Below are 22,135 nucleotides of genomic sequence, written 5' to 3'. Positions count from 1 at the left end.
TACCAAAAACAAGTTTTATTTCACAGCATCTTAATTTCACAGAAGAAAAAAAACAAACAAAAAACCCCAAAATAAAACAAACAGGCTACAACTGAGACTTTTAAATAATGGAATATGACAAAACTAGAAGGGTTTTTGTTTACAGGAAATGTACAGGCTCTTCTCAAGAGAGTTCTCCGTGCTGAGCCACCCCAGCAGCACCTTCACAAAGCACCGAGCCTCTCTGGGTGTAAAGCTGTTCCTTTTCAGAGCAGGAGGAGTTTGGCTGTGCAAACGTGAACCGGCAGGTCTGGCTCTGGGTCCCGCGCTGAGTTTGTGAACACACAAGGTACTGAGAGTCCTTTGCCACACGGTGGCAGCTTTTAGGTGAAAAAAGAAAGATTCCAGCACAGGGCTGCGAGCTGCGCTCTGGGAAGGGCGAGCCCGGCGGGCAGAGCAGGCGGAGCTGTGGGAGGATCCCTGTGGAAGGGCTGGCGGTCCCTGCTGTCCCTGCACACACAGAGATTCCTGCACACACACAGAGATTCCTGCACAAGCCTCAGGCTCTGGGCAGCATCACCCCAAGCCCCAGCTCTGCCAGACACAGCTGGCACAGCCCTCGCTGCCCTGCGTCATCCTTGGCTTCCCAACTCGAGTGTGTGCCCGAGCCAAGGGCTAGAATAACTGTCAGACAACGTTCAGCTTTCTGTAATTTAATGCTCCTTTATCCCAATTTGTTCTCCTGGAAGAAAACAAAAGCTTGCTGGTTTTATGACGTAAACCCACGGGTTCTGGGAGTGTAATTTCAGCCCAAATGGCCACTTGAACTAGACAAACTTCCACTGAATACAGACTGCAAAGTGTTGCAAACCAAAGTGCGTTTTGTTCCCTCAGAAAGTTAATTTTGTTACAGAAAACTCTTTATACACTAAATAAAAAAGTTCCCAGAGAAAGACACGTTCAGATTTCATTCATACTAATCAAGCTGTTCTTTGAGAAATTTCTTTGCTCTGTTGTACCTCTGGCTCCTCCACAATGCCTTGGGAAGTGGTGGAGCACCGCAGCTGTCTGCACCACTTGTTTGCTAATTTGGAGGCTCATTACACACTAGATGTTTAGTACATCACTATTTCTGCATGCAAGGACAGTTATATTCAGTAGAAAGTTTAACTAGTAGGCAAATTTTTAAACCTTTTGGAAGATAACTGGCAAGCTTATTGTCTAAGCTATTAGCTACATTATACTTCTGGAGACTGGAAAGTCCTTCTGTGTTAGAGAAATCACAAGCATATTAAATTTTACACAAATAATTTGAAGCTACATACAGTTGAACACAGTTAAAAAAGGTTTGATAGTCACTGTAATTATTATATATGAAAAATACACTTTGGGCCCCACTTAGAGAGAAAGGGGCTCCAGTAAAGTTTGCTGCAATTCTAATGAAGCCAAATTAGCTTCAGACAAAACACAGCTGAAGAGCAAGGATTCAGCTTTGGTTTTGGCTACAACCAATATTTAATACAAGGAACAGGAATTTACATTACTTACATATTGGATAGCAAGTCCCTGACCTCAGCACGAGGTCTGGCAGTTTATGAGTCAACCTTAAATTACAACTTTCTCATTGGAATAACCAAGTATCAGTTTTGTTCCTTGCAAAGGGACCCAGTAACTTGTATCAATAATATTGCTTCAGAAAATAAACCCAAGAGCCAATACCACAGAAGGTTCGAGGTGTAATCAAGAATTCATTCCCAACCTCGATACTGTAAAAATAAAGGAAGGAATAAGCCAACGGGCAGAGAAGTTATTTGAACTCTAGAGAGCTGCTGGGCACCAGCCAGTAGTGGCTGCTCAGATGTGCAAGAAATGCCAGTTTTATGAGGACCATCACAGTGATGCAACGCTTGGAAGAACAGAGAATAAAAAATGTAGCATTTTAAATACCGAGCATGCTTTGTTTCACTGGCCTCGGTTGGCAGCAGTAACTCTACCGGCTTCATATTTGCTCAGATAAGACCATCTATAATACAGTCAATCCTAAAAAAAGGTGCTTATTTCAGGCTACAGAACAGAGAAACAAATAAAACCCCTAAATTATACATTTGACAGCAAATTGCTCTTAGTCAAGTGCTCATCTTCCACTCAAGAGTGAATTAGGACGGCAATCACTTCCCAGCTACCTCACTCAATGTGTGGTACTTCATGACAGGTTTTCAAACCAATTTTCCTTCTAAAACAAAATGTATATTTTAAAGTTATTCATAGTAAATAAATTGAAATGGAGTAATTTCAGTCTTGCTACTTATAGATCATAGAATAGATGCCCTGTATATTATTAGTGCAGATATAACTGGAATTGTTTTCCTTGTATGCAAGGCCAATGCAGGTAAAGAATAAATGGCTATACAAATTGAGGATTCCCCACTAAATAACAGAACTAACTTAAAAAGCACTGGTTCCAGACCAGCCAGTTTTAGGCACATCTTTAAAAAAATAAAGTATGCATTTCATTAATGTAAAAATGTGAGAAGGTTCTTAGAAACATCTGAACTTTATGGTGCACTGGAATGGAAGTGATGTTCCTTCAGTTTCAAGGAATACAATAAAGGCTTAAAACAAAATAAAATAAAAAGAACCAATACCATAGTATTCTTCATAGGGAAGAACAGTTTTAGTGAAACCAGGAAGATAAATAAGGAATAATAAGCAGCTATGACAGCTGACTGGTGAATATTTGTGCTTTAAATGTCCGAAAGAAAACAAAAGTTCAATAACTCTTCTCGTACCATGCCCCAGATTTGGCATCTGTGTCCACAGACCTCGGCAGTTCCCATCACCCTGCAGCCTTCCCAGCGAGCTGAGCCAGTGGCAGCTCCACAGGCAGCATCCTGGGGTGGGATCCCAGCACAGCTGGATACTGGCTGGGAGGGAGCTTTGGTTAAGACTGTTGTGTGAGCCGTCTGTAATGAGGTAAAACTTGGTTTTCAGGGAGATACAGAGCCAGTTCCAAAGCCACGAGGACAGTGAATTCGAAACCAATGAGATCCCTTCTGTTGAATCTGAATCTCTCTTCTAGTTTCTATCACGGTGGTAACAAAACAAAACAAAGGAGGGGAGAAAGAATCAGTTAATCCAGGTGATTTCAAGGCATTGTTAGATTAAGTCTGTGATGCACAGCCTGAGCTGTATTTTCAGCATCAAACCAGCTTATCAGCTCAGCTGTGACACCCACACAACTGTTACTGCTTCTCTGGCAAACATATAAAGTGCAAAAATAACTTTACTGGAGGATCAGTAAGACACTAGCCTGCACCAGGCAGATAGTTTTAATGAATTAAAAAAAAACAAAGCAAGGAGGAGCCCTAATGAGACATAAAACTGAAAAGAGCTGGTCTTCCATGCAAGCACGTGGCACTGAAAACCTTGCATTTAATCTTTGCCTATGAGCTAGGGAGGAGGTTCTGAGAGCAGCTGGAACAAGGATGACAGCACTTACATCTATTAGGTGTTTCACTTCGTGTTTCCTGAGGTCACTGCTGATCTTGGCTGCGAGCAGAACACAAGCACCAGCGCACAGTTTGCGGTTCTGTTTGTTGAGCTTCCCTTGGAGCACGAGCTTCTCAAAGTAAACGTAAGCCATGGAGACAGTCACTGGCTCCAGACTGCACTCCTCACTCAGGTTTCTCATCTCTCTCTTTAAACTGGGAACAGGAGAAAAGACAACCCCCCAAACATGACAGATTTTAGTAAATGCTATAGAAATACTGCAGCACAGCAACTCAGAGGAGCATATGGGCCAGACTCCTCTTTGGAAAACCATGACAAGTATTATCCCAGAGTGGAAAAGCCCAGCTGGTGCTGATGCACAAACTGATTTCACCTGGCTGACAACATCCACTGTGGTAGAACAATTCCTCAGCTGCCCATAAACACCAGAGCTTAACTACCTCACTGACACACAGGCTATTGCTGTAGGATTTCTTCTGGGTTCCCAAACTGGTTTGTGATTCAGATGATAAGAGTGAACCACTCTGACCTACAGAAAACCACAGCAGAGCCCTGCAGATGACAGCAGGGCTGCACAGAGACCTGTCTGGGGGACACCTTGTGTAAGAGCCAGGTGTGAGGGGAAGGCAGCCTGCTTTCCACACTCCCCACACAGCCAGGTGTGAGGGGAAGGCAGCCTGCTTCCCACACTCCCCACACAGCCAGGTGTGAGGGGAAGGCAGCCTGCTTCCCACACTCCCCACACAGCCAGGTGTGAGGGGAAGGCAGCCTGCTTCCCACACTCCCCACACAGCCAGGTGTGAGGGGAAGGCAGCCTGCTTCCCACACTCCCCACACAGCCAGCCCTTCACCTCAGCATTCAGCAGGCTTGGAGGTGGATGGCTCCTCCCAGGGCTGCCATCCACACCGTAGCTGCATGATCTCTGCAGGAACACACTGCTCTGAACTGCTGCAAAGAGGAGCATGCAGGACTCAGGCAGGACACACTGCCCAAGCAAATCTTCCCTGGAGCTGAGCTACACCTGGCCCTGGTGACTCAGCAGAATTGTGTTTAAGCTGGCTATTTCAACAGGCTCTGATTGCATCAATCTGCCTGTAACACCAGCAAGATTACAGCTCTCTGAAGGTGCAACAGTGCATCTTGGTGAGGAGCAACCAGATGCATTTACTCAAGGAGGAGAAATTCTGTGTAGCCTCCACAAAAAGCTTTTCTTTACAAAGTCTCCACAGATCTAACACTCTTTATCCACAACCTTGTTAGAGTCTGTAGTCATCAGTAAGTCTGGTAATTGAAAGGCAAAAATAGCCAGAGGGCCCAGAAAGCCAATCCAGTTAGAGTGGGACTGCACTGCAGCCAAGCAATCAGGTTACAAGGGTTTGTTTCAAAGCTAATGCTACTCCACTGTTAATTGGCTCCTGGTGTTAGTACACCACAGTTGGTGAAACAAAACCCTTGAGGTGGAACTTTGAAAACCAACTGTTACCCTTTCTCAGCATCCTAAAGATTCCAGTACAGGGCTGTCATCCTACAAGTCAGCTCAACTGACAACAGGAGATTAGTGTTTAATCATATATGCTATTAATAGATTCAGTATTTGCTGCATACAAGTGCAGCCTCAGACAGTGTGGATGATGTCCTTGTTACTCAAGGCTTATTTCTTACCTCCTAATTTTGCTCAGTGTCAACTTGATATGAGGAAACTTCTCTCTAAAGGTTTCATTCATATCCTTTTTAAGGTCTGAGGGTTTCACATACTCTATGACTGTAGTCTGAAATGCAAGAAGCAAAATGTATCACTTGTCTTGTGAACAGGACTGACAGCCAAACAACTCTTCCAAAAACTCTAATGCAAAGGCAAACTTGAGTTTTATTATTCACAATTTAACATTTCTGAAATGTCCCAAAGTTGAATCCCAACTACAGACAAAGTCTTTAAAAAAACAGTAAGCAAATGGTTACAAGAAGTAAATGACAACATGAAGACAGGTTGGCCTTTGACTCACTGTACAAAATCAACTGTTTATATTTTTCCTAATCAATTATCAGCAAAAACACTTTTTCTTCCTAGAGGAATTTTTCTTCCTCAAAAACACTCTTTACAGGAGGATCTGTCAGGGAATCTCTCCTCTTTCAGGTATGCCAGTCACTCACCATGTATGAGGCAAAGATGAGAACACGTTTATGTTTTCCACAGGGCCACTGAGGATCATCCAGAAGATTTGGATCATACTCTGCAGCTTCTCCAGCTTCACTTCCTGAGGGAATGAGGAAAGCACATTGGGTCACCAGAAAAAGAGCTTTAAATTCCCTGTTTCCTCCTTAAGAAAGTTTTCAAATAGCAAATGTTAAGTGTTGGCAGATCTCACAGTACAAACTGCAGCTACAGGCACATGCATGCATTTCATAAATGCACCAGTCACAAATTAGAACAATTAAATAAACCACACAAACTCTTTCTCCACCACACACACGTCATGCCTGACACAACATTTTAGATTTAGTACAACTGAGTTTGCATCTACAAATATACCCAGAAAAAAATTACCCAAGACTGAATTATTTTGCCTGTAGTCTAATAGACAGCAGAGCTGTTGTCAGGTTTGCTCTTTTACACAAGAGAAGGGATTCTTGGCACAAACTCTGGCTTATGCATTGTTACTGTGCTAGAAGGCGAAGAGAACCACCTGGATCCACGTGCACCAGATGTTTCTTAGTGAGAAATATAAAACTTTACATTCCCAAGGAAAAGCTTTGTGCCTCTTGAATGGCATAAACAGAACTAGGCCAGATATATGGAGGCTAAATCTCTGCCTTTTCTGCTGCATGCACCAGTGATGGCAGAGCTGGATGCTGTCCTTACCAATGTCTGTCCCTGCTGGTATTGTTTTTGCTGTCACAGGTTTGTATCTGGACCCAGGAAGACTGCGGGGAGCACTGGCTCGACAGGGGGGAACAGCACCGTAGGCGTCGGCTTTGCGCACAACCAGAGCGTTGGTCGGGTACAGGAATTTTGCATAGGACACAACCTGAAAGAAGAGAAAGTTGTAGTGTTTATGGAGGGGAAATTTACTGAAAAGCTTATTCCCAGACACCAAGGATTTTCCAAATCAGAGTCCCCTAGAGGCTGGATTTGGGAGTGGGGAGCTTGGAAATGTGAGACAGGAGGAAGGGAAAAGTTGGATGAGGTTTGCCTGGTTTTCACAACTTTAAAATGAAGAGTTGTAGAAGATTTGGTGGGATGGCAAAGAAAAGGTGAGAATTACAAGTAAAATTCTGGCATTATAAATTTAACTCAAGCAGTATGAGTTTCATCCATATTTCTATCAGAACTTCACTCACATGTTGCCTCAGATAGCAAAGCCAACTCAATTCTCCAGAAAGAGAGGCAGAAGTGATAACAAGCTTCAGCAGCCTTTTCAGAGGTAGCATTATCACAAGCCACTATTTCAAACTAGAGGTCTAAGACTTCCAGTGCTCTGAAAAGCCAAAGCTCTCACATAATGGACAGCAAAGCACTGCACAAATTGATTTGTCCCAGCATGAAATGGTCCTGGGGTGAAAAAATAAATGTCCTTACCTTGCCATCAGCACCCAGCTCTACTCCTTCCAGTCCAAGCACCATCTCATTAGATACTGAAACTCCTCCAGAAGGATGTCGCTGTTTCTGTCCTTCCATTTTCAGATCACTAAATGCAGGTAAGAAAGAGCACAATTACAGAATGCAAGCCCAACTTCCCATGGTAAACACCAACCAACAGCACCAGGTCAGAGTTCTCCTGTGTGGAAACAAGCCAACCCCTCCATACCACCTCCAGGAGAGCATTAGTTTTTAACTACTCTTTTCAAAAAGCAGAGATGTTCATTAACTAAAGAATCAGATTTCATTTCAGTTTAACACAAATCTACCAATCTGCCTATTGAAGGTAAACTGTTTTTAATATGATCTTTCTGCACAAGACCATACCATTCCCAACACTCAAATGCTCAAACATGTAACAGCAAACTTGATTTACATTACTTGTTTTCCAGGATTAGAAACCTGCCTTTCAAGAGGAAATTTGCAACCCCTGTGCACACAAGCTCAAATTCAGAATGAAGCTGCAGATGCCTGTGTCAGTGATGGCAGCACGTGGCTTTGTCACCAATATTCCAATACAAAATCCAGTTTTCAGGTGAAGAACTGCCTTGCCAGCTTGCAAGCAGAACAGCACAGTGCTCAGAACTGCTCTGAAATAGCTCCAGTGACCTTGCTGCCTTTCTATTATGTGGGAGAATATTTTCCCATCAACTATTTTTATGGCAGGTATTTGCATACAATACAATTCCCACGACTAAGCATCCGTTTCCTTTGTCCATAAGTTACTGACAGGACAGAAGTGACAACACAATTGTTTTGCCAGAACAGAATTAGTGTTTGGTATGGTATATTTGTAGATAACAGACCTTCACAGAATGGACTTAAACTTCACAAGGGACCAAAGAAAGACGCAGGGAAATCCAGTTTGTGGGTTTTGTTTCTCATAAAGGATCATACTAACAGTTGTAAATAAAAATGTAGTCCAAACACTAAAAGCAGTGTGAATCAGTCCAAACTGTTTCTGCTTTTTTTAGGATGAATAGTGACATTCATGGCTTAAAACTGAGAAACAGAAGATCATCTTTAACTTATTTAGGTGTAAATTCACTATAAAACCTTGAGAATTTCCACTGAAGGCAACACCACCCTTCCCTGAAACTCCCTGTGCTTTTTTTGCTGACATCACTGTTTGTGGCTCTAAAGACAGTTGATTTCTGACCACTTCAGGAGTATAGAAAACCTACACAGCAGCCAATCACATTATCTGTTCAAAGCTGATTTCAGAGATTTGACAGGACTGGAGTGCTTTAAAATGTGAATAAACACTGGAAGAAAAATCTGCCTTTTCCAGCATTTTTCTCTTGGGGTTGGAATGAACACTTTGACACTGTGGCAGTGTCTGGTTTTCCTGCTCTGACAGCAAACTCTTGTCCTTCCACATGAATGGCAGGTTGGATAGGCTCACTTGCTCCAGAACAGGAGACACCACACAGACTCATTGCAGGAGATCTTTTGAAACAGCAGAGCAGACATTTCCCAGAGCAGCTGGGGAGACTCACCTGATCCGCAGCCCCTCCCCGTAAGGCAGGATGGAAAACGCCACACACAGGGTTCGTTTGGCACAGATCAGCACTATCCTGTAAGCAGATGGGGAAAGATCAGGATATCAATTAAGATCCAGAAGTTACAAAGCAGCTTTTTATGGGGTATTAACACAAGGCTCTTCTTATCTTGCTCTTGCAAGTCATAGATACTGCCATGGATTTAACATTTCCAGAAAGCAGCAGAAGAGCAGGGGTTTAACATTGACCCTGTAGGTCCTTGGGGCTCTCTATCAAATCTCAATGTTTAGGACCTGCCATCACCTTGGGAGCAACTCAAAGGAGATCCCAGTCCTTAAATATATATCCATGTAATTTTTACATACACCTTGTGAAAAAAGTAGATAATATTTTACATTTAGATGAAACCTCACACTTCTATTAATAATAAACATAAATGCAGCCTCCCTTTCTCTTCTGCTCATCAACCAAGAGCCAAGAATTTGCCTAAATCAAGCCATTCTCCTTAATGGCTTCTCCATTGTTTCTCCATTCTCAGCTCTGACCTCTCTATGCCAGAGATAAGGAAAGTGAGAGAAAGAAGAAAAGTGAGAGAAGAAAAGAGAGAATGATTTAACCTCCTCAGAGTAGGATGGCAGAATCATCAGTGCAAATGTAGCAGAAATGAGCACCTACCACCTTTGACAGAACTCTGGATAAAGAGATAACAAGGCCCCAGGGGCATCCCCTAATTCTCACTGATGTTAAATGTCTCACTGCATGGAACTGGAGGCTGCTTCCTACTGCACACAAGTACAGGAGGAACCTTGATCTCCACATGTTACCTGCTGTTCTTGGTGTCATACTGCCTCATGTTCTTGATGAAGTGCATCTTCTTCAAACTTTTGTGTCTTGGAGACCCAGATATATGCTTGGTTCTGCAACGATAAAAAAAGAAAAACAAACAAAAAAAAAAGCCAAATCTGTTAAGTGTCCTGAGAAAAATTCATGCCAGTTGTATGATCAGATGGCAGCACCAGCATGCAGGACCTCAGATATTGGCGTGGAAGAGGGTGGAGGGAGGAGAGGAGGGCATGCAACGAGCTGAGGTTAATGCTGCTTTTGAAAACAAGTACCTTCGGACACTGGCATACTCCACTATGTCTTCTAAAAAGTCTAGAGAGCAGCGCTGGGAGATAAAACGCCTTCTGCAAAATGCACAACACCACGAAGAGTGAACAGCATTAGTTCATGGCCTCCGAGTTTATGAACTGCAACAGATCTATGAGCTCTTAGGATGCATGGCAGGCTTCTGGATTTCTGTTTTTGTTGCAAGAGTGATTAACTAAGAGTTTAAAACTCCTTAAAAGGCCAAGAACTTGTCTCCCCCTCTAGGACCCTTGACATACTTATTTTTACCAACTTCATCAACAAGACCATTAATTATCTGCCACACAGAACAACACCTACCTATAAGTTAAACACCTAAAAAGCTTCCAAATACTCCTTTAAGATCTGACAAGAATGTCACAAAAAGATCCTCCCATCAAGGCAGGGGAATAAATCATTTTATATCAATTTAAGCTCAGATACAGGTACATCTGTATGATGACCAAACATCTGTGTGCATTCTCTATTCAGAACAGCTGTCTGCAGCTCCAGGAGTCAGCAGACTGAGAGTCTGTGGCTGCAGCTCAATAAAACTGACAGATCTCTCTGAGAAACAATAGAGAGGGTTATTAGAGGAAGCAAAAAGTATCTGGCACCCATGTGAAGTTCCAGAATGGAAGATGCAAGAATAATAGTAGGGCTCACGTGAGTTAGTGTAACAGTAATAGGATATTACATTCAAGCAAAAAAAAATAGACTTTGCCAAAGTAAGATGCATTGCTATTGTCCAAGTCAAGTCTTTCTTTGTTGGTAGAGATTTACAAATGAATTGTGCAACTCTGACTGCAATTTCTATAGGAACAATGCACTCCACCAGCAAAAAGCTGACACTACAACTGTCAGAGTCTGTATTTTCTGCCTTTGTTTGAGCATGCATTATGCTACACTTTTAGCACAAGCCATGTGTGCTCAAGCCCAAGGTTTTCTTCCCAAGTGAGACAGGAACTCAACTAATGGGCCGTGCTGCCATGGAAGTCAATATAGAAACAGCACAACAAGACAAAAGTTACAGGACTCTGGTTTGACAAGACCAGTTTCTGGCAAAAAAAAATTAAAATCAAACCTCAAGCTGCAGCAGAGCAGACTCTCTGCTGCACTGTTCAGGCACTCTTAAAAGGAAGAAAAGCTCAGAACTCAAACAGGTAGGAGGATGGAAAATTAGTGTCCCTTTCTGCAAACACAAGGGAGAAAAGCACTCCCACAGGACTAACACCTTCAGTATTGCTAGAGACTGCCTCCTACAAATCCACAGCCATTAAGGTGCAACTGGAGAACATTCCTGGCACAGCTTCAACACCCTCCACCAGCACTTCAGTTTTAAAATTATTACTGGTTTGCTGCTTTTCAGCAAGAATAGCACAGGAACGTTTAACACTTTCACATTTACACAGCTCTCCAGGCTAATCTAGCATCTAAAATTCAATAAAAAAACCCTTCATGAAATGAGGAAGTAACTGCAAACCTCCTGGCTCTAAAGCAGTTGGTAACATCCACAACCTTCCTCCCCTCCCAGGGGAGACCTGGCTGGATGGAGACAGAGAGACGCCGTGTATGGCAAGCAGAGGGAAAACACAGCTCATGCCAGGGGGCACTGGTACAAAAAAAGCACACAGTTCTGCTAAAGGATGCTTGGTGTGAGGAACAGGATGGACTGAGACAGCCACGGCCAGATCCTAACTCCATGGTGGAGACTCAGTGAGGTTGTCACACCTTCTCAATATCCCCTTGTTTTCTCAGGAACAGGGACAAGAGTGCCAAACACCTGAAGAGAGAGCAGATCTGGAAATAAAACCCTGCTGCAGCGAGGGGAAGATCCCTCCCCTTGACTCAGAACCACAATGACTCATCCCCACTCTGCCAACAGGAAACTTCATTTTTAGCTACACTTGTAAATAATTTCTGCCCTCAGCAGAGCTGTCACCTTGGAGGAATCCCTGATGCTGAGCCAGACACTCTCCCTCAAATCCCAAAACGGGGTGTATGGAAAGAATTCTCACTAACCCACAGTACCTGAAACAGTTTGGAGGCCCAACCTAACATTTCACAGCAACACAGCACCCTCAGCATGTTCTGAGAGTCACTAGTGCAGTCCTTGGAGAATGCAGCAAAATTTGACACTTTTTGAGCACTCTGCACTTATAAATATGCACACACACGTGTATTTGCTCTAGTTTGAGTGCTTTGCTCATGCAGCCAGCTCACACTTGCACAACAGGCTGCACTGGGTCACTCCAGTGACTGCTAACTTTGATGGCAAAAAAATGTCAGGTATCTCTGCTGTGCTAAGCAGCTTCACCCAGGATACACTTCTTGCTTTGCTCCATGGAATTCAAAGGATTTTAAGTGGTTTATACAGTGTGTTTCTTGCTGAAAGCAACCTAAATACTAAGAATACCAACATCTCTACAGCTGCTGAGTTATGCTATGCAGCCTTACCCATGTGTGACCTGGCAATTTGCAATTGAAATACCCAATATTAAAATGTTCATGGGTTCCATGGAGCAGGCTGTAATTCCAACAGAAAGTCCAAACATGCCTGTTTGCCAGCACCAGCCACTGCTCTGACAAGCTATAGAAGGTTTGGGTGCCTGACCAGGAGCTCATTTTTGGGTGCTTCCAGTTTTTTTATTTCAGGAACCAATAATGCCAAAGCAGAACACTCCCAGGTCATTAAAAACAGCAACTGTGTTTACAGAGCCAGAACCTCGAGGGGACCCATCAAGAGCAAAAACACACAGCCCCCATGCCCAGAGATAAGGGGCTATCAAGCAGAGGAATTCTGGATTACGCCTTGGCGCCTTATCTCCGTGTGCACACATGGGCTCACACAATCCAACACTGCTGCCAAATCCCTGACCAGCTGAACATGCACTTGAAAAAGCCCACAAAAACCCCCTGTGTTCAGGAAAATACCCAACAAATTATCTTCAGAGCTACATTTTGACTCCTGCCCTGGGAAGCAGTAGCCAGCCCACACATTTATTCTTCCTCCCACTGAGGAAACCCAATGTTTGTGTGCTTCCAGCTTCAGAGCTGTCCTCTTCTGGTCCTGCCAGGGTCCCACTGAAATTCTGCAGAGGCTGGGCACTGGATAAACAGCAATGGGATCCCAGCCCTGAGGGTGACACAGCTCTGCAGTGCTCCCAGCAGAACAGCACACAGCTATGTATAGCAATGGTAATCCCTACATGTCCTGTCTTATGAATGGAAAGAAGAAAGCTTGTTAAGTCACAGCTCCAGATTAGAGAACACTGACCTTTCTGCTGGCTTGCCAAGAGTTTTCCCCCGCCTCCCACCTGCACTGGGCTACCTGCAGACACCCAGGAGGACAAAGATGTGCCTGCAGCTGGAAGTCTGCAAGTTCTTTAGCAGGTACTGAATGCAAGGGATGCTGGCCTTGTGCTGTCAGATGTGGCTTCAGGCACAGACCAGCCTTGTCCACCCCGGCTGCTGGGCCACTAACAGTCCTGTAAGGCATTTCCTTGGCCACCCATGGCCCCACTCAACACTCAAATTCTACAACAAACAGCCCTCACAAATCTCCTTTTAAACCCTTAAAGTTGGGCCTTAAACCCCCATACAGGGCCTGCCAGTGGCCAGTGGTGCAGCTGCCATTTGGCCACTTGGAAGCTCCTCTCCACTTTGTCCTCTTGGTTCCTGCATTTCTGCCACAGCAGGTGAATTGTCCAGCTGGCCTCTTGAAGGGTAAACTGAGAGCTTCTATAATCTCAGAGTGTTTCTCCCCCATCCCTCTCAGGGACAGGGCTGCACTCTGAGCCCCCCACACAGCCAGAGTTCAACCAACATTCAGATGTTTCCACCAACACAGCACCCCAAGTTCATCTCATGCTGTGATCTCGTTCTCATCGCCTCCAGGATCACCAAGCCCTGCTTCAGGAATGCTCAAAGGTGCTGCCAAAGCTCCCCCTCCTCCAAGGGGCCCAGCAGTGTGGATTTGTTTCTGCTGGAGCTGCATCCATGGCCCTGCAGATGCTGCATGCACACACAGGCACACACCCCAGGCACTGGGCTAAAATTAGCAGCAGGGCTGATGCCCTCTGCTGCTCTTTAGCCATCCACACTGCCAGCAGATGAGTGGGATGGGGGAGGTCAAGGATTTTTAATTACTGTGTAAAATTAGGGCCTAATAGAATTCGGTTTCCTATTTCTCACTCAAATTTTATTTTAATATGATGTCCCTTTCTAATGTCCTTTACAGGCCTCAGTATGACCACATTTGTCAAGAGGTTGAGTTATTAATATAACAAGGACAAAAAAATCATTTATTGGTTTTTGGGAGCACTAGCTTAAAAACAACTGTCAAAAGTAATTTGCACAAGAAATCCAGATCCCAAATCCTGTTTACAACAGGAAGCCATACCTGTCAGCTTTGTTTTTCCAAGACATATTTTAAAGCTGTATTGTTTTCATTCCTTAAGGCAAGACAACAAACAGATATGAACTGTGCTTGGGCTTCACTAGGTAAAATGCAAGCACTGGGGGATTAAGAAAGCTACTCCTTGTATTTAAGCTTACTCGTTAGCAGCTTCCATTTCTCCTGCAGCCCAGGAGACATCCAGAGATTTCAGAGTGTGTGAGTGGGAGCATCCCTGCTCTGCTATCAGTGCCCTGTGCCTCACCACCCTCGGCGCTCACACTAATGAGTTTCCTGCTCAAAAGCAGATTGAGCACAGCTCACTGGGAGCAACAAGTTCTCAGTAATTAAAGCCAAAAGAAGCCCAGAATGCATTTACACTGAATCACATCAAAACCATGTCTTGGGTAAAACAAATGACTTCACAAAGGATCTGTGTCATGAAGAGCCCAGCACTGAGCAGGTCATTTTCATTGCTGGATGGCTGCAGCTCAGATGCTTCTTGAGAGGCAGAGAAGAAAGAGACTTTGCATCACCAAGAGTAAGTGCACATGTGCTCAGTGCTCCTTCCTCACAAAGTCAGCTCTTGCTGTTTTATGGCACCACAGACATGCATTTGGATTGCAGGCCTGTCCCAGGAGCTTTCTGACATTTAAGTACCAGCCTGCCAGAAAATTAATACAAGTCTCACAGCAGGGCTAGTTTAACTTATTCATTTTAATCTTCATTTTAAAGGGTAAACTGAAATCAGCCACATGAGTATGAAAAATACTTTTAGGCTACAGAGCAGGTCCCTCTGTGAGAGCCCAGGATGAAGGAGGAGGAGGCCTAATTCCTTCAGCTTTGTGCTCCTACTCAAGGTTTGTTTGCAAAATTGAAAGGGCACCAGGGGCTTTCCTGCTGGTCCCAAACAGCCAGGAGAAAATCCTGCACTCCTCCACCAGTAAAGGGAAGAATGTGTCACACAGCCTGTGGAACAGATGAGAATGAACAGAAATGAAGGATAATTTGAATGAAGGTGGAGGCCGAGTAAGTGGGAAGCTCACTAAGCCTGGAGAGTTTTAAATACTAACAAGGAAAGAAATTAGATAATCTTCACAGCAGCTGCTACTTCATTGCTGATTCACAACCACATATGATTAAGACCTAATAGAGAATGAGCTTTATATTCATTGAGTTTCATAAATCACATTGTTTTGGTGCTCAGAGTGTTTAGACAATGCAAGGAGAAAATAATGCCTTCCAGTAAGTGTTGTGAAAGCCCAGCTGTTGCAACAGAACCACCAAACCAGATGTGAAGTTTGCTGTGCCCACGGCCCTCTCCTAAAGCTCACTCCTCAAATCCCTGCTGCTCTCACAAAGCATTCACCACCAGAAATTTTGGAGAATTTTCTCCAATTTTCTCCCAGTTTCTGGAGGTGTTCATAGCACACCAACCTGGCTGCCCCCTGTGCTTTGTGCTCTGCTTACTCAGCACTGAACTGCTGACCAAAACAGGCACGTGAAATGCAGAGAGTGTCCTTGATGACACTCTGGGCATTATGCTAGAAATATTCATGCACTTCACTGAGAGATGATGCTGTCATTTCATCATGTGCCTAGCTAAATAAAAGCCTTCAGCACAATAAACTCCCAAGCTGAAAAAAAAAGAGAAAGAGAAAAGCTCTTAAGTGGGAAGGAGAAAATTAAAACTGGTGACTGGAGGAAACCAAATCAAAGCAAGTTTAGAGAGGTCCCACAGTGCTTTTATGGGCACCTGGTTTTTCCCCATTTCATCAGTCATCCCCTTCAATGCACAGTCAAGAGGCTGCAGCTTTACTAGGGCAAAATTTTATGCTTAAACTGCATAAAACCACAACAGAGCAAGGGCAAATCTGTCCTCGCTGTTGAGCAAGCAGCCCTGACCAGCAGCAGTTCAGCCCATGCTGTGGGGACTCCAAAATGAACTCTGAGGTCTGTACTTGGGTACCACCACCTGAGCAGGAGCTGGCACAAGAGGAGCATTCCCTGGAGAAGAGCTCCAGGATCACAGCCTCAGCAATAGGGTCAGCTGGCAGCAAGCTTTGAGTTTTAAGGCCTTGGAATGTGCTGTGAAACAGAGGGCCAGCTGAAAGTTCTTCCTTTAACACCTTTTCAGGAAATAAGTAAATTCCTCTTAGAGCAGGTTACAGTAATTCCAGGTGAATTCCAGTTACAGAAGGTTAAATACACAGCTGTAAACCAAAGGTCAGGAGTTTGGAGCTCTGTCTGAAGAACTGGGCTGACTGAGTGGCTTTAGCTGAGCACCCTCCACCTGCAGTCACCTGCTTTATCAGCAATACCTTGTGCTCATTAAAGAGCCTAAATTTCATTGTGCATTTTTAAAACTCCAACTACAGAGCCAGACACCTTCAGAACAACCTTCAAAAGAAGGCTCAAAAATATCTTCAAGCTCGCTCAGCCTGACAGCCTCACAGCTTTAACTGGCTGACAGATGGAAAACAGGAGAACACAGTATTTAATGTATTATATATCTAATATGCTATATATAACTAAATCATTACTTTTAATATATTATACTGTAACACTCCTACAGGACTTGCTCACTGGAGGTCTGAATGGGATTCCCAAAATTAAGTTATTCTGGTTTTTATATTTAATTTGGTAGAGTTTTCTTTCTTGGCTGATGAGTCCTTGACTTGAAGCAAGACAACATCATTCTGACCACCCTCATTACACCCTGCAGGAAGGAGTTTTGAGCTGGAATCCCCAAATCTGCAGCACCCTGAAACCCACTGCCAGGCCTCCTGTATCACTCCGAAAAGCTGCAGAATATCCACGGGTAAAATCAGCTGCAAGTGCAGATAATTGTGCACAGACTACTCCTGCCTGGAGAGCAAAGATCTCTTTAAAGCTTCTGGACTGTCTAAATTGAAGAGGTCAAATGACCTTGGTGTTGGAAGTGTCTCGGATTGCCTGACCCGGACCCAGTCACAGGAGTGCACAGGATACAAGGACTTGGATGTTCTGATCTCTGAGTTTCCTGCCAGGCATACAGCTTACTTCTTCTGCTTAATTTATCTGCCTGGGATTGTCCACAGGCAGCTATAAAACACTTAATAGTGGACACATGTAATTCACCTGCAGTCAAGAATATGAGAGAAATCTGCTGAAGCAACCTGGGGAGGAGACTGCAGCCTTAACATTCCAGCTGACTTTTAAATGAAGTTCAGGCTTAGAATATGCTCATTTTGAGCCTCCAGCAGCACATCCCAGTCTGCTGTTCACCTCTGAAAGGTCACAGCTAGTCATCTTTGATAGAGCTTCCTGCTTACATGTGCCCAGCTTGTTCCAAATTAGGTTCAAAATTTAAACTGAGACTTTTTATTTCATCCATCTCAACAATTTCTGTTTATTAGCAGAGGGGTTTTTATAAAAATATTTATATTCCTTGAAGTGACAACAGCAGCTAAGCTGACAGTAGGACAAAACAACACATTAGCCACCATAAGTATAAAATCCTGACGAAGCATTTTTGCTGTTCCACCCACAGAACTAATCTGATCACACCTATGTCAGCAATCTGGCATCCAATTAACACTCAAAAGCAGAGTAGGTCCAGAGTGTTGCTGTTATCAACTACTGTTTAAACTCCCACTTTCAAAATGACCTAAATTTGCTGATAAATCAGAAATGACTGAGCTATCACAAACACTCAGTTCAGCTCCCTGACCACTGAACTCCAAGGACATTAAAGCATCAGTCACAAATAATTTAGTCTCTGTGTTTATTCTTAGACCCAGCAAAATGCAGCAAATTATGGCAAAACCAGCTGCTTTTACATCAGGCTATAATGAAACCTCAGAAGCACAACAAGCATTGACATCCAGGGCTGTTGTTTCCATTTTTCATGCTTTCACAACCTGGCTATTTGCAGGGCTCTCTGCTATCTGTGTTTCCCCAGAAAGCTCTGCCAGTTTCAGACCCAGCTGCAGAAATTCATTAGAAATCTGTGAATGCAGATTTGTTCCCTGTTTGCTGCCTCCCTGCACTGCTTTCTGTGAGGCTCGTTCTCTGAAAGAACAAAAGAACAGAGCAAGATGGAAAAGGAGAAGGGAAGAGGGATGGCAAGCAGATCAGGCAAGCTGGTATAACACAGCATTGTAATTTAAGATCCTGTAAACAGAAGATTCCTTAGGAAAATCAAAGTGGAAGGTTAAAGTCATTCAGTTTGTAACGCTCAGCCAGCAGCACAACGAAACCGAGCATCCAGGTTTGAATGGTGCCTCCTCTAAGTTTCCATCCTAAAGGGCCTGAGAGCTATGGAGGAGCTCCAGGTTACATCAGGTGAGCAGGTCTGTGGTGCAGATCCTGCCTGTTACCAATAACCACCCCCAAATCCAGCAGAGCTGTCACACCCTGCCCTGAGCCACGCTGGCCGCTCTCATCAGCTTCTTGCAACCTCTCAGTCAAGTCAAACAAGGTCAAGTTTTGCAATAAAACTCTGCCCAATGATACTGTCAATAGATAGAGATGCTGATAGTAGATACAGATCTCCATGGATCAGGGCAAGCCCCAGCAGGATGAAATTCCCAGACATGGCACAAGACTGGCCACTGAACACAGGCAGAGTGAGCCTGGGGATCCTGCAGCCAGTGATCCTCCTGCACCTGAGGAAAGTTCAAAGCAGCTCTTGACAGTGACTCAAAAAGGACTCTGAAGAGAGCATCTGCCTGAAGTGGGCACCAAGGATAAAAGTCCAGGATGGCAGAGCAGATTCCACTTCCCCTTCCCTCCACCAACTTCACTGGCCTGCACCTCTGCATGATGCAGTTCATGATCTAGAATGGCAACATCGCTGTATGGCAAAACAATTCTCAGATTCCCAAGTCCTGATAAAAGACGATCCATTTTGTAATTGCTGACTTTGGAATCTTAGTTTGCAAACAGCTCACCCAACACAGAAGGGGACGGAGTAAAAGCACCACTGTCCTGAAGGACATTCCTCCTGTGATTCCCTGAATTATTCCTCATGTATTTCCAACAAGAAGAGATGCCTCTGCTCAGTGGGAATGGAGAGATACTCTGTCACAGACCAAAACATGAAACTGTCCAGTGAAAAATAAAGAGGTAAGTCACTCACCCTGTGAGTTGACAGTGAAATTGTCATTACAGAGGGACGGTCCATTTCACCCACTGCTGTGCCCAGTGTGACTGGGGTGAGGTACATTGGCTCTAACACATCTCCACAGGCAGCACAAAACTGTCCTTTTGTCAGGAGATGTGTGTGTCCATGTGAAGATGTGAATCTCCTGTCTGATGGTTTCAGCAGATGCTCTTTTTCTTTCAAGATGAAAACCAGATGAATTCTCACTCTAAACCCTCAAAAGTAGCATGCAAAGTGATCAATACAATATTCCCTTCCAGCCAGATCTTCCATGGTTTATTTTGTCATTACTCAGACAGAAGCCTTTTGATTCCCTTGGTTGCCTCTTGCACTTCTCTCTACCTTTTATTTCTGATTCATCATTCTTTCCAGCCAGATTGATTAGAATTACTGTAGTGGAACAGCTCAAACCTGATGCCAAAGAAAGAGGCAGGAAGGACATCAAGTGAGAAGATCCTAGGAATATTTTCTTAGTGTCCTATTGACTTGGCATGGGAAGGGGAAGGATCATCTCTCCAGAACTCTGCACGCACAGGCACAGCGAAAGCCACATCCACAAAGGGAACTGTGCTTTGAAACTCTTGACGCAAAACCTGCCCTCAAGAGCTTTGCCTACAATGTAAAAGCAATGAAATTAAACCACACAGCACCTCCTGTGCTGGCTTTTATGGACCAGGAGCGCTGGGTAGGAACTGTTCCACAGCAGCACCTCACCCTCCAGGCTTTTCTGCTCAACAAGCAGCACACAGGGCATCCAACTGCACAATACAGGGCACCCAGCTGGAGCCACAGCTTCAATTTCTCCAACAAACAAGGAGGGAAAGGTCTCTTCCATGACAAGAAAAGCAATAAATGAAAATAACGTTTCAAGAGGAAAACACCCCAGGAGGGATAACACATGAGGACCTCCCCCACATTACTGACAGACAGACACTTCTCTTCAAATTCACCTGAACCCGTAAGCTGGGGGTACACAGGACATCTCCACAGTGAGATGCACACTGAAAGGGGATACCCATCAACTGCATTAGCAAACTCCCCAGCTTTAAAGCACTGACATCTCTATCTCAGCTCACTGAAAAAGCTCTTGAAGCTACTGTAAAGACCACAGAGACTTAAAGCCTTTGATACTGCTGCCTATCTGCAGGCTCAGAGGGCCAGCTCACTTTACAGAGCTGTTTATGCAAGAAACGGCCTGAAAAGAGTTCTTTCAGAGCTCAAATCCCCAAGATCTGAGCAAGAGCCTGCCTTCCAGTCCATTAGAAAAGCAACACTTTCAGCCTGACAGAAGTCCCTTGGAATTGCAATGGTAATCCTGCTCGGAAGGCCAGAGCATCCTCCCCCGAGGCTGACAAGTTCCCTGTGCACAAGCATCATTAATACACAGTTGCAGAGACAAGCAGCACACGAACAGGAGAAGGCATGACACCAGCAGTGCAGGAAGCGCTCTGCCTAACAGCGACCCTGCCAGCTTCATCTGGAAACAGAGAAACGCAGAAACCGGGCTGGGGAAAAGCAGAAGGAGGGTTCAGGGTACCGCAAACCTGCAGACACAGCCTCAGCGAGGGATCCCCTGCGCAGATCCCCCTCACCATCCGCCGCGTCCCCGGCCGGGGCATCCTCGGCGTCCCCGGGCCCGAGCGGCGTTGCCGAGGCGGCGGCGGCAGCGCGGGCCGGGCAGCGCTCCCCGGCCGGACCCCGCGCACCTCGGGCCGGGCCGCCGGGGCAGGTGCTGCCTGCCGGGGCCACCGCGGGGCCGGCGCCGCCTCCCTCGTTCGCTGTCCCCGGGGACGCCCGTTTCCCATGCCCCGCTCCCCCTCCCGGAGCCCCGGCCGGCCCAGGGCCCTGGGAAAGTCCGGCTCTTCCCAGGCCCGCGGGGGGTCCCGGCGCTTCCCACGGCCCGCGGGGTCAGCGCGGCGGGGGCGGGCGTGTGGGCTGGCCCGGCGAGCCCCGGCCCCTCACTCACCTCTGCCGCTGCGCCTCCAGAGCGAAGCCGCCGCCCGCCGCGCTCTGCGTGGGGCTCAGCAGCCCCGGGGCGCCCGGCTTGGGCGCCGCCAGCATCCCCGGCAGGGCGGGCGGCGCCGGGGGCGGCGGGCACAGCGGGCCGCCCAGCAGCAGCTGCGGCAGGAAGATGCCCCCGCGGGCGGGGTCCGCATCCCCCTTGGCTCCGGCGGCGGCGAGCGCGGGCACGCCGGGCAGGAGCAGGGCGGGCGGCGGCTGGCATACGGGCGGCGGGGGCAGCAGGCGCGGGGGGGCTCCGGCCGGCTCCGCCGCCGCCTCTTCCCCGTCGCCCGGGCCGGCGGGCAGCGGCGGCTTCTCGGCGGGCGGGCAGGGCGGCCGCCCGTCCAGGGAGATGTTGTTGAGGAAGAAGAGGGCGGCCTGCCGCCGCCGGGAGTCGCCCCGCTTGCGCGGCGGCGGCTGCTCGCGGGGCGGGCGGGGAGGCGGGGAGCCGCACGCCGTGGCCGCAGCCATTCTCCGAATGAGCCGCGGCCGCCCGGGCGGGGCGCCTGGAACGCAGAGCGGCCGGCGCCTCGCGCGCCCATTGGCTGCGTCGCGCCCGAATGCAAATGAGCCCGGCTGTTTCCCCGCGGCCATTGGCTGCCCGCGGCAGGCCCCGCCCCCAGCCCGCCCGTGCTGGCGCCGCCGCCGGGGGCAGCGCCCGGAGCCCCGCGGGGACGGAGCGGCCCCGGCACCCCCGACCCTGCCCGGCCTCTCCCTCCGCTCCCTCCCTGCCGCAGCCACGAGCCCGCCGTGCCCCCGCACGACCACCCACCGTGTCCCTTTGTGCTACTTTCAAAAAACTTCTCCTCCCTGGTGTCCCCACCCAAACCATCAG

The 22,135-nt window shown here is 46.4% G+C and overlaps 1 protein-coding gene across 2 annotated transcripts; it reads right to left on the bottom strand.

The window, feature by feature from the left end:
- Nucleotides 1-21,807, bottom strand: CABLES2 (Cdk5 and Abl enzyme substrate 2). 2 transcript variants are annotated; one of them, XM_074553452.1, is made up of 10 exons: nucleotides 21,266-21,807; nucleotides 9,745-9,816; nucleotides 9,454-9,546; nucleotides 8,627-8,704; nucleotides 7,068-7,176; nucleotides 6,351-6,516; nucleotides 5,642-5,745; nucleotides 5,153-5,259; nucleotides 3,479-3,683; nucleotides 1-3,061 (listed from the first exon to the last, which is right to left on the bottom strand). In XM_074553452.1, the coding sequence occupies exons 1-10, from the start codon at nucleotides 21,769-21,771 to the stop codon at nucleotides 2,921-2,923; spliced, it is 1,581 nt and encodes a 526-aa protein (XP_074409553.1). In that variant the 5' UTR covers nucleotides 21,772-21,807; the 3' UTR covers nucleotides 1-2,920. The 2 variants fall into 2 exon arrangements, with proteins under 2 accessions (XP_074409553.1, XP_074409554.1); XM_074553453.1 differs by lacking the exon at nucleotides 9,745-9,816 and having other exon boundaries at nucleotides 21,266-21,806.
- Nucleotides 21,808-22,135: the final 328 nt, after the last annotated feature.

This window comes from Zonotrichia albicollis, chromosome 17 (genome assembly GCF_047830755.1).
Source record: "Zonotrichia albicollis isolate bZonAlb1 chromosome 17, bZonAlb1.hap1, whole genome shotgun sequence".
Lineage (NCBI taxonomy): Eukaryota > Metazoa > Chordata > Aves > Passeriformes > Passerellidae > Zonotrichia > Zonotrichia albicollis.
This window is presented reverse-complemented; position numbering and strand designations above follow the sequence as displayed.